This window comes from Bos mutus, chromosome 10 (assembly GCF_027580195.1).
Source record: "Bos mutus isolate GX-2022 chromosome 10, NWIPB_WYAK_1.1, whole genome shotgun sequence".
In the NCBI taxonomy this organism is placed as follows: Eukaryota; Metazoa; Chordata; class Mammalia; order Artiodactyla; family Bovidae; genus Bos; species Bos mutus.
The window spans coordinates 7,220,609-7,233,948 of NC_091626.1; the positions used below are offsets into that span (position 1 = coordinate 7,220,609).

Sequence of the window (13,340 nt, forward strand, 5' to 3'; positions counted from 1 at the left end):
GAGAATGGGCAGGGGAGGGACGTTGTTGTTGTTCAGTCGCTAAGTCATGTCTGACTCTTTGCAACCCCATGGACCGCAGGATGCCAGGCTCCCCTGTCCTTCACTGTCTCCTGGAGTTTGTTCAGATTCATGTCCATCGAGTGGGTGATGCCATCCAACCATCTTATCCTCTGCTATGCTCTTCTCCTTTGCCTTCAATCGTTCCCAGCATCAGGGTCTTTTCCAGTGAGTCGTCTCTTCACATCAGGTGGCCAGAGTATTGGAGCTTTAGCTTCAGCATCAGTCCTTCCAGGGAATATTCAGGAATGATTTCCTTTAAGATTGACTGGTTTGAGTTCCTTGATGTTCAAAGGACTCCTAAGAGTCTTCTCTAGCACTACAATTCAAAAGCATCAATTCTTGGGTGCTCAGCCTTCTTTATGGTCCAACTCTCACATTTATACCTGACTACTGGAAAAACTATAGCTTTGACTATACAGACCTTTGGTTCATCATAGCTTTCATTCCAAGGAGCAAGTGTCTTTTAATTTCATGCCTGCAGTCGCCATGACCAGTGATTTTGGAGCCCAAGAAAATGAAACCTGTCACTGCTTCCACTTTTTCCTTTTCTATTTGCCATGAAGTGTTGGGACTGGATGCCAAGCTCTTAGTTTGGGGAATGTTGAGTTTTAAGCCAGCTTTTTCACTCTATTCTTTTACCCTCATCAAGAGGCTCTTTAGTTGCCTCTTCTGCTGTTTCCTTTTCTTCCTCACCCATAAACAAAGACATTTCCTGAAGTTCTCTACTCGCTTTTTTCCCTCCCAGACTAATATTTCTAGCTCTAATGTCTCTGCTCTTCATTTGGGCAAATGCCTTCTCAGGCTGTTTGCTCAGAGGTAAAGTGCGATAGATTACATACCTGCCTCGGAGAGAGTCCTGAGACTTAAATGAGACACTGCATACTAAATTCTGCCTAAGCCTTGAAGGAAATTAAGTGCTCAATAAGTAAGCATCTAGTACATATTCCCATGCTTATGGTATTCTATATATTTGTGTATTTTATATATTTTGTGTGTATTTTATATATGTATATTATATATATATATGTTTATACATATCTATATCTATATCTGGGCTTCCCTGGTGGCTCAGAGGTTAAAGCGTCTGCCTGCAATGCAAGAGACCTAAGTTCGATCGCTGAGTCAGGAAGATCCCCTGGAGAAGGAAATGGCAACCCACTCCAGTATTCTTGCCTGGAGAATCCCATGGATGGAGGAGCCTGGTGGGCGACAGTCCACGGGGTCGCTATATCTATATCTACATATTGATGAAAACATAATCTCCCCTTTCTTTTGAAGTCTTTGAGGATTTGGTTATTATTTTTAGATCTTAAGTGTTGAGCATTGTACTTGCCCAATAAGAGTTCAGATCTTGCTCCTAACTCCTTTTGCCTGCCAGATTGATGTTTCAGGTGCCTCATTAGTCAGATGTGTGCTTGGCCTTTCTTGGGGAATGGATGAGTGACCTTCATATCCTCTCTTCTGCTTGGGAGTGAAGTGAAGTAAGAGTCGCTCAGTTGTCCAACTCTTTGCGCCCCCATGGAGTATACAGTCCATGGACTTCTCCAGGCCAGAATACTGGAGTGGGTAGCCTTTCCCTTCTCCAGAGGATCTTCCCAATCCAGGGATCGAACCCAGGTCTCCCGCATTGCAGGAGGATTCTTTACCGTCTAAACCACAAGGGAAGCCCAGGGGTCCCGTTTAAACGGCTGATTGGAGCTGGCGACTGGGGAACAAAAGAGCAAACCCCGACGGTCCTGCCCCTTGTGCTGCTTACACACATTGTCTTCATTAGATGAGAAATCTAACCAGCGAGAAACCAAATTCATTTTACAGCCATCAGAATGGACGCTCAGGACCGAAGAGGGGGAAGGGATTCTTTTTATGAGAGAGAAGTGTTGTCCTGTAAATAGGCAGCCAAAACTTGGCTGATGTGACTGTTGGCGGCTGCCGGGTACTGTTGAGGCCACAAGCAGAGGAAGTGCAGTCAGGAAGCGGGGAGGCTGAGTCCTCTACAGAAAAGCAGGGCTGAAGTGTGGCAGTTTATAAACTAGGCTCATGTTGGAATAAAGGGTGTGGGCCTGAAGACTCTGCTCCCTGGCTGTCTCCATTGCATTTTTCTTTTGGGTACCTGTTGACCATGAAAGCCTCGTAAAGGCCGAGACATAAGCAAGGGAGGGATTTTAGTGACTTTGTCATCTGTAAAATAGGATTGGGATTGAATGAGATGCCTCAATCCCCTCTAGGAGTGGGAAAACACAAGTCCTTGCAGATTCTTTGTTCCACCCCAGAATTTCCAGGACAATCTGATTCTCGGAGCCACTGGACCAGTTCTAGAAGCCTGTTGAGGACAGTTGCTGGTAGACCATCCTCTAGTTGGTTTGAGGCTGTCTAAATCCTGTGGCATCACATCTGTGAGGTCTGATCGCTATTCTCTTTCTGTTGTGTAATGTCCATGTATACTTCAGAGGGCGGGAGAAGAAGGGGTGACAGAGGATGAGATGGTTGGATGGCATCACCGACTCCATGCACATGAGTTTGAGTAAGCTCCGGGAGTTGGTGATGGACAGGGAAGCCTGGCGTGCTGCAGTCCATGGGGTTGCAACGAGTCAGACATGACTGAGCAGCTGAACAGACTGATACTTCAGTATTGCAGTTTTTGCTAGAAATAATATAACATTGTAAAATCCAAAGGCAATTCTCTTTCTGTGGTTGATGTTTCAATACTCCCATCTCTCAGTGTTCAGTGTTGAGCTGCATGTGAGTTTTTTCTAGTTGGTCGTCTCATGATTTGAACACTGTTCTTCCAAGTGATGTGATGTTATCCTCTCTTTCCAGCTATTGTAGATGATGAAAGACTCTCTGCAGAGGAGATGGATGAGAGGAGGCGGCAGAATATCGCTTATGAATATTTGTGTCACCTGGAGGAAGCCAAAAGGTAAGAGTCAGACTTGGTCTATTTGTGCCCCTTCTCTTAGAGATGAGCTTTGGGTACTATATTTTTAATAACTCATTTGCAGCCTTGGTAGGACTAAGGTAATGGGAGAAGAATCAACCTGTGTGTTGTCAGTGGAAGAATTGAGAAAAAGTTGCTCCCACAGCCAGCATCAAGGCACTAGGGAGGCAGCTGTTCCTTTTTCTTCCTCAGAGCCTCCCAGGAAATCTCTTGGAAAATTACAGATTATTTTAAAATTTCTCGTCTCTCTGGCATGGATGTTGGGGGAGCTGCAGAGACTTAAACCAACTTCCTTTTCCTCAGAGTATCCTCAGATCTTTTTCCCAACCCTACCCCAGTGATTATAATTATCACTATTATTATTAATTAATGTGTAATTATATATTCCTACATGCCCACAGCATGTTGGACTGAAGTCCATTGCTCACTAAGCTAGATGGCAGGTTTATGACAGCAGTCTCCTTTTTAACTCATGGGTGTGTGATCACTGAAGGTATGTTGTCTCTGAAAATTGCACTGACTCTTTTAGACTTTTCATATTACAAGGAAATGTTGGCTTCTCCAAGGAGAAAGTGAAGATAAAGAAAGTATTTACACTTAGGCCTCTGTATCAGGGGAATCAGAACTTTGTCCTTTGCTGGGTGCATACTGCAATGCCCGGATGCCTTGAGGTAGATTCTGACTTAATGCTTTGCACTGTGATCAAGCAACAATATTGTTCCGTGGACAGATATGTTTCAGCTCTTATCTCTGTAGAAAATAAACCTGGAGTTAATGGTCGTTGGTGTTAATTATCTCTGATCACTTATACATAACTACCTACAGAGCTCAAAGAATGAGGATTTTCATCAGTACTTTGTAGAAGATCATCCAGTGACACATGCACTAATTTGGCCTCAAAATTGCTTAAAAGGGGGTTTTCCAGGATCGTTTAATGTTTTCACAGTGCCTTTTAGCTCTAAGCTCTAAAGACTAAGTTTTAAAGGTTATTTAACATGTCTGGAAGTTGACAGGTTGCAAGTCACTGAAGACTCACTGTATGTCTAAGATTATTAAAAACATGCTTTTAGCCAAATTGTGGCTCCAGTTAGATAAGGATAGGGATTCACAGACATTCAAAATAAGCATACTTTCAATGAAAAAGTTTCAGGAGAGTTAGTGGAAACTTCTTCCTGATACACACTGTCCGTTCTAGGTTTTTGCCTCCAGGCTTCTAGAAGTGGGGAGCAGTGTCACACAGAGGAAAAGCTGTCTGACTGGGAGTCACTAGACTGGATTTTCTGGTCTCAGCTTCACCATTTCTGAACTCTGTGACCTTGGACAGGTCAACCCTGTGGGAAGTTCAGTTTTGTCTCCTCTGTGCTGCTGCTGCGGCTAAGTCACTTCAGTTGTGTCTAAGTGTCCGACTCTGTGCGACCTCATAGACGGCAGCCCACCAGGCTCTGCCGTCCCTGGGATTCTCCAGGCAAGAACACTGGAGTGGGTTGCCATTTCCTTCTCCAGTGCATGAAAGTGAAAAGTGAAAGTGAAGTCGCTCAGTCATGGTCGACCCTCAACGACCCCATGGACTGCAGACTTCCAGGCTCCCCTGTCCATGGGATTTTCCAGGCAAGAGTACTGGAGTGGGGTGCCATTGCCTTCTCTGTGTCTCCTCTCTAATGGGATGATAAAGATGTTACCACTACCTGCCCTACTTACTTAATGGATTTTTTTCCCCCTAAAAATCGACTAAGAAGGTTGTAAGTGTTCTTTAACCTGTAGTGCCAGTCAGGTGTATGGTGATAACAAGCATAGTTTTCTCCTGAATGTATCAAAGTGGTATCAGGATAGCTTGGAAGCTTGTCATCTTCTTTACTGTTTTCAGAATTGTGTACTTAAATTTTAGTTTCAAAAAGTCAGCATAACAATTAGCCTAAGTTCTTTGAAACTGAAAGAATAGATGGTAAAATACACAGTTTTTCCTTTAAGATGGTTTTCCTAAACTTACCTTGCAAGTAGAGGTTTAGATGTAATATGTATTTATGAATCTTTTATTAATATCTGAACATTTCTAATGACTTTCTGGGAAGTTGGTTTTTGGTTATGGAGTATGTAAAAATTATGTGCCTAGTAATACATGTGCTGTGATTTCAGAAAGCAGAGTATACAGAATTCTGATGGCCCTAAACTCAAAACATAAATGGAGTGAGTTAGTCTCTGTTCAAAAAGTTATTTATTTGAGAGAGTTTATTGCCTGATTCTCTTACACTGTTAATGCATTAGACATTTATTATATTGGATGTATTATAGTGCATGCATGTGTGTGTTCCTGTGAGTGTAGTTGCTTTAGAATATTGAATTTCCATTGAATGGTGTACTTAGAATGTGAAAATTTAGCGAGGAACTGTTTCTTGTTTATTTCAGTTGAACTGACTTTGGTGTATTTTAACTAGAAATGTGTTGGGTTCTGTATTTTTGCCTCTATTTTTTCTTTCCAGAGGTGAAAACTGGTAGGATATTTAGCTTATATGTCCTGTAACTCAAAATTTTTTAAATTTCAGAATTGTTAGAGTCCAACAGATATATCTTCGATTTTAGTTTTAATAATTTCAAGATTCTATGATTGTTAATCTCAGACTGTTTAAAAGTGCTTCATTCAGAGGGGATATCACTGCCAGTCTTATAGAAATAAAAAGGATGTTGACAGAATGTTATAAATGATTATATGCCAATGGATTGGTTAACCTAGATGAAATGTACTGTCTCCTAGAAAGACACAAACTACTAAAACTGACTCAAGAAGAAATTTCAAAAACTAAATCTTAGATGTAAAACAAGTAAAAAAAAATTGAGTTAGTACTCAAAAAAAACTTCCCACTCTTTCAAAAAATGTGAGAGGAGGGAACACTTCCTAACTCTTTCTGTTGAGACCAGTATTACTCTGACACCAAAACCAGACAAAGATACCTCAATAAAACCTTAGACCAATATCCTTTATGAATACAAATACAAAAATTCTCAACAAACTCAAACTGAGTTCAGCAACATATGAAAAGGCTTATATACCACCAAGTGGGATTTATCCCAGGAATGCAAGCCTAGTTCAACCTAATAACCATTTGATCAAGACAATTCAATGGGGGAAAAAAAGCAGTCTTTCAACAAACGATGCTGAGACAGCTGGATGTACACCTGCATAAAAATCAATGTAGATCTCTACCTCACACCATACAAAAATTATCTTAAAATGGTTTATTATGATAATTAAAATGTTATGATAATTATAATGGTTTGTTATGATAATTAAAATTTACCACAGCTGTAAATCTCTTAGAAGAAAATAGAAGTAAATCTTTGCAACCTTGAGTTTTTGAGTCAGTGGTTTTTGAGACAACACCAAAAGCCCAAGCCAAAAAAAAAAAAGAAAAAAGATTAATTAGACATCATGAAAATTAAACCTTTCTTGATTCAAAGGGATACCACCAAGAAACTAAAAAGACTACCCATGGAATGGGAAAAAATATTTGCAAATCATATACTTACTAAGTGACTTATATTCAGAATATATAAAGAACTCATAACTCAGCATAAAAAGTAAATAGCCTAGTTTAAAAATGGCCCAAGTTTCTGAATAGACATTTTTTCCAAATCAGATACACAAATGAACCATAAGAACAGGACAAGATGCTTAACATCAGTCTTTAGGGAAATGCAATTTAAAACCACAATGAGATACCATTTCATGCTAGGATAGCCATAATCAAAAAGAATTGTTTGCAAGGATGTAGAGAGATTGGAACCCTTATACATTTCTGGTTGGCTTGTAAAATGGTGGAGCTACTTTGTAAAATAGTCTGGCAGCTCCTCAAAAAATTAAATACAGAGTTAACCATTTGGTCCAGCAATTCCACCACTAGGTATATCCCCAAGAAAATTGAAAACCCATGTCCATATAAAAACCTTCACATAAATGTTCACTGAAGTGTTATTCATTAGAGCAGAAAGTAGAAACAGCTCAAATGTCTATCTACTGATGAATGAATAAACAGTCATCCATAGAATGAAGCATTCTTCAGCTATAAAATAAATATAAGCAAATCAAATTTAACAATGTATAAAAAGAACTATATGAATCACAACCAAGTGGGGTTTATCCAAGGTTTGCAAGGCTGGTTCAGCATTTGAAAATCAATTAAATGTGCTCTATCACATCAACAGTCTAAATAAGAAAAATCATGTGATTATATCAATAGATGCAGAAAAAGCATTTGACAAAATCCAGCACCTATTTATGATAAAAATTCTTAGGAAAGTTGGAATATAGGAAACATCCTCAACTTGAGAAAGACTATTATTAAAAAACCCTACAGCTAACATCAGACTGCTTGGTGAGAAGCTTACAACTTTCCTACTAAGATTAGGGGCAAGGCAAAGATATTCCCTCTAACCACTCCTTTTCAGCTTTATAGTGGAAGTTTTAGCTAATGCAATAAAACAAGAAAAGGAATAAAAGCTATAGGGTTTGAAAAGGAAGATTAAAAACTATCTTTGTTTGCAGATGACAAGATTGACAGTATAGAAAATCTGAAAGAATAATAAAAGAATCCTGGAACTAATAAGCAGTTAGAGAAAGCTTGCAGGATACAAGGTTAACATATAAGTCAGCTGCTTTCCTATGTACCAGCAATTAACAACTAAACACCATTTACATTAGCATCCCCCAAAATGAAATGTTTAGGTATCAGTTCAGTTGCTTAGTCGTGTCTTGACTCTTTGCGACCCCATGGACTGCAGCAGCCCAGGTTTTCCTGTCCATCACCAGCTTCTGGAGCTTGCTCAAACTCATGTCCATAGAGTCGGTGATGCCATCCAACCATCTCATCCTCTGTTGTCCCCTTCTCCTACTGCCTTCAATCTTTCCCAGCATCAGAGTCTTTTCCAGTGACTCAGTTCTTCACATCACATGGCCAAAATCCTGGAGTTTCAGCTTCAGCATCAGTTCTTCCAATGAATATTTAGGGCTGATTTCTTTTAGGATGGACTGGTTGGATCTCCTTGCAGTCCAAGGGACTCTCAAGAGTCTTCTCCAACACCACAGTTCAAAAGCATCAATTCTTTGGTGCTCAGCTTTCTTTATAGTCCAACTCTCACATCCATACATGACTACTGGAAAAACCATAGCTTTGACTAGACAGACCTTTGTCAGCAAAGTAACATCTCTGCTTTTGAATATGATGTATAGGTTGGTCATAGCTTTATGTTTAGGTATAAATTTAGCAAAATATAGACAAGATCTATATTAGGAAAAGCACAAAACTCTGATGAATGAAATCAAAGAACCAAATAAACTGATAGTCCATATTCATGGATAGGAAGACTCAATATTGTCAAGGTAGTTCTTCCCAACTTGATCTATAGATACAATGCAGTCCTACTCAAAATCCCTGAAAGTTATTTTGTGGATATCAACAACCAGGTTCTAAAGTTTACAGGGAGAAGCAAAAGATCTAGAATAGCCAACACTATTGAAGGAGAACAAAGTTGGAGGAATGATGCTCCGTGACTTGAAACTTAATGTAAAGCTGCAGTAATCAAGACAGTGTGGCACTGGTGGAAAAAATGGGCAAATAGATCAGTGGGCTAGAACTGCGAGCACAGAAATGCCTGTAGATGCAGTCACTTGAACTTTGACAAAGGAGCAAAGCAGTACAGTGGAGCAAAGATGGTCTTTTCAACACATGGTGCTGGGACAACTGGACATCCACATACAGGCAGTGCATCCAGACACAGACCTTGCATGCTTCACCGAAATGGGCTCAGGTGGATCAGATGTGCATGTAAAATGCGCAACTGTAAAACTCTGAGAGGATGATGAAGGAGAAAACCTAGATGAACTTGAGTATGGCAAAAGCTTTTAAGACACAGCACTAATGTCATGATCCATGAAAGAAAGCATTGGTAAGCTGGTAAAAATGAATTTAATTTTAAATTCATTAAATTTAAAAGTTTCTGCTCAACAAGAGACAATGTCAATAGAATGAGAAGATAAGTCACAGACTGGGAGAAAGTATTTGCAAAAGACATACCTGATAAAGGAATGTTATCAAAGATGCATAAAGAACTCTTCAAGCCCAACAATCAGAAAACAACCTGATTAATAAATGGCAAAAGACCTTAGATGACACCTCACCAGAGAAGATACACAGATGGCAAATACACATAGGAAAAGGTGCTCCACAGCATATGTCATCAGGGAAATGGAAAATAAAACGACAGAACACCCCTACACACCTACCAGAATGACCAGAATCTGAACAACGACAACACCAAATGCTGTCAAGGAGGTGGAACACCAAGAACTCGTTTGTGGAAACGCAAAATGGTGCAGCCACTTTGGAAGACAGTTTCTTGCAAAACTAAACATTCTCAGCATTTGTTGTTGTTCAGTTGCTAAGTCATGTCCAAGTGTGACCCCATGGACTGCAGCACGCCAGCTTCCCTGTCCTTCACCATCTTCTGGAGTTTGCTCAAACTCATGTCCGTTGAGTTGGTGATGCCATAGAAACCATCTCATCCTCTGTTGTCCCCTTCTCCTCCTGCCCTCAATCTTTCCCAGCATCAGGGTCTTTCCCAATGAGTCGCTTCTTCTCATCAGGTAGCCAAAGTATTGGAGTTTCAGCTTCAGCATCAGTCCTTCCAATAAATATTCAGGATTTCCTATAGGATGACTGGTTTGATCTCCTTGCAGTCCAAGGGACCCTCAAGAGTCTTCTCCAGCACCACAGTTCAAAAGCATCAATTCTTTGGCTCTCAGCCTTCTTTATGGTCCAACTCTCACATCCATACATGACTCCTGGAAATGTATGTCTAGCTTTGACTATTACAGACCTGTGTTGGCAAAGTGATGTCTCTGCTTTTTAATATGCTGTCTAGGTTTGTCATAGCTTTTCTTCCAAGGAGCAAGCATCTTTTAATTTCATGGCTGCCGTTACCATCTGCAGTGATTTTTGAGCCCAATAAAATAAAATTAATTCTTACCATATCATCCAGAAATTGTGCTCCTTCTGTGTTTACCCAGTGGAATGAAGGCTCTGTTCACACAGAACGCTACACAGGGATGTGTATAGAAGCTTTTTTCTTAATAGCCACAACTTGGAAGCAGCCACGATGTCCTTCAGTTGGTGAATGGATAAATGAACTTTGGTACATCCAAACAACAGAATATTATTCAGCACTAAAAAAAAAGAAACTATCAAGCCATGAAAAGTCTCAGAGGAACTTTACATGCATATTATGATGTGAAAAGTGCTTATCTAAAAAATCTGCATACTATATGACTTCACGTATATGATATTCTGGAGAAGGCAGAACTGTGGAGACAGTAAAAATATCAGGAAAATGAGTATGGGAGCACAGAGGACTTTTTAGGACAGTAGGAATATTCTGTGAGATACCACAATAGTAGATAAGTGTCATGATTTGTCCAAAGCCACAGAATGTATAGAAACAAGAGTGAACTTTAATGTTACTGTGAACTTTGGGTGGTTGTCAGTACAGGTTATTTTGTGGATATGAACTTGGGTGATTGTCATTATGAAAGTGAAAGTCGCTCAGTCGTGTCCAACTCTTTGCGACCCCGTGGATATACAGTCCATGGAATTCTCCAGGCCAGAGTACTGGAGTGGGTAGCCTTTCCCTTCTCCAGAGGATCTTCCCAACCCAGAGATTGAACCCAGGTCTCCCACATTGCGGGCAGATTCTTTACCAGCTGAGGCACCAGGGAAGCCCAATAATACTGGAGTGGGTAGCCTATCCCTTCTCTGGTGGATCTTCCCGACCCAGGAATTGAAGCAGGATCTCCTGCATTGCAGGCGGATTCTTTACCAACTGAGCTATCAGGGAGGCCTGATTGTCAATATAGGTTCATCCATTCAAGTGAATGTTCCACGCAGGTGGGAGGTGGTGATACTGTGAGGGGCCTGGGGCGTGTCTGGGGCAGGGGATATGTGGGAAATCTGAGTACCTTCCCCTCAGTTTTGCCGTGAACCTAAAACAGTAGTCTTAAAAAACAAAGAAGGAAGTATTGCTACATATTTAGAGCATGGGTGGACCTCAAGACTATGCTGAATGAAAGAAGCCAGACACCAAGGGCCACATCCATTGTTATGATTCCGCTTATATGAAATGTCCTTAGAGACAGAACGTAGACTTGTGGTTGCCTAAGGCTGGCAGGATTGAGGGGTTTGGGGACTGATGCTCATGGTGTGAGTGTTTTTGGCCAGGACTAAAATCTTCTAAGATTGATTGCGGCGATGGTTGCACAATGCTGTGAGTGTACTAAAAACCACTGGATTGTTTTCAGTCAATTGAAAGAGTCAAATGTATGTAAATTATATCTCATTAAAGCTCTTGTTAAAGAAAAGTTCCCTTGCTCTGCCTGGCTTGGAGAGGTCCTTAGAAAACTGTGAAATACAATATTTAGCAGATAAAATGCACACAGAAGGTACTCCAAACACACATGAGATGTCTAAACGCTATTCATTTTTCAGGGGTTTTTTTTTTTTGAGCATCCATTGTGTACAAACAGGCAGAATAGGGTCACTTCGGGAGATGGGAGCTCACACAAGCTAATAACACTTACTCGAAAAAAGCTCACTGCTGTGAGGTTAAAGCTTTTACTCATGGGTTTGAAATTCTGTCCTTCACTTACGTTTGCTGTATTCATCTCTGTGTGTGTGTGCATAGGTGTCTCCCATATTTAGCCCACTGTCTTCCTAAATCCCCCTCACGTATTCACATCTCTGTTCCACCATCAGTCCACTGCCGGCTTCCAGCATCACTTGCTAGATACTATGATGGTCTCTGATTGGTTTCCCCACTCCTCTGGTTGCTTCAGTCCTTTATCAGATGAATCTTTTCAAAATTCTGATTAGTTTAAAACCTTCTAGTGGTTTCTTAATACTCTGAGGATGAAACCCAAACTCCTGTGGGGACTCACAGGCTCTGCATAGTCCAGTCCTTACAGCGTCTCCTGTTTGATCGTGAGCCCATTCCCTATTGCTGTATCTTCCAGCTACATTCACCCCCCTTCATTTCAGTGTTCTCTCCTACACAGGATGTTTGCACTGTGTTAATCCTGTTTCCTCTTCTTTATCGAGTGAGACTCTGCTCTGTCTTCAGATGGTGGTGGTTGTTGGTTTAGTCGCTAAGTCATGTCCGATTCTTGCGACGCCATGGACTGTGGCCCGCTAGGCTCCTCTGTCCATGGGATTTCCCAGGCAAGACTACTGGAGTGGGTTGCCATTTCTTTCTCCAGGGGATCTTCCCAACCCAGGGATTGAACCTGGGTCTCCTGCATTGCAGCCTGGTTCTTTACTGACTGAGTCACCATGGCAGCTCACTTTTTTCAGGAAATCCTTCTCTGACATCACCATCTCCGACATCTGAATCAAATAACCCAGTTACAAGCTCTCAGTGACATTGTATCTCTTCCATATTTGAATGAATTACTTAGTGCCCAGCACTGAATTTTTGTTACTGATGAGGGTTGATTGTATTCTATTTCCTGTATGTTTTAGTTCTCCTAGAGGTAACAAGTAAGGTATGAATTAGATTCATGGTAGATAGAATTATAGATGATTGGCTAGACTGCCAACCTGGAGGTCAAATTTGGTATTTGTCTCAGTGGAAAATTCTCTGTTACAATCAGATGGTACAAATTCTTCCTGCCCTATACGTGACCTGCTGAATTTTGTGTGCCTGAGTGCCAAGTTGCTCAGTCATGTCTGACTCTGTGTGACCCCATGGACTGTAGCCCGCCAGGCTTCTCTGTCCATGGGATTCCCCAGGTGAGAATACTGGAGTGGGTTGCCGTGCCCTCATCCAGAGGATCTTCCTAAAACAGGGATCAAACCCAAGTCTCTTAGACCTCCTGCATTGGCAGACAAGTCCTTTACCATTAGCACCACCTGGGAAGCTCCTACTGAGTTAAAAGACTAGCAATTCTAGTTAATTTAATGCCACCACAGTAAACTAGAAGGTATCCAGAAAAGAGTAGAGGGTATTTTTCAATGAATGAATGAAGGAAGAGAGGAAGAGTAGCTTGTGTATTAAAATGATTGTGTGTGGCTAAAATTTTTGCTCATAGTTTATAAAATTCTGAAGTCTGTACATATAGACTTCTTAAGTTTAAGAAGTTAAAAGTTTAAGAATTTATTAGTATTTTGAGACTTAAGTTTAAATGACTAATATTAATGGCAGTGAAGGGAAAATGAAAGATATTTTTAGAGCATATCTCAAAAAAGAGAGATGATTCCTTTATGAAGTGGCTCTTCCCTCCAGGAGCTATGTTTCTGTACAGGCTAAA

The 13,340-nt window shown here is 40.7% G+C and overlaps 1 protein-coding gene across 1 annotated transcript in view; it reads left to right on the forward strand.

The window, feature by feature from the left end:
* Positions 1 to 13,340, forward strand: part of IQGAP2 (IQ motif containing GTPase activating protein 2) — a 307,540-nt gene that overhangs the window by 45,350 nt on the left and 248,850 nt on the right. Inside the window, exon 2 of the mRNA XM_070377236.1 lies at positions 2,878 to 2,977. Coding sequence (XP_070233337.1) covers positions 2,878 to 2,977 — 100 coding nt within the window. The remainder of the gene's footprint in view (positions 1 to 2,877; positions 2,978 to 13,340) is intronic.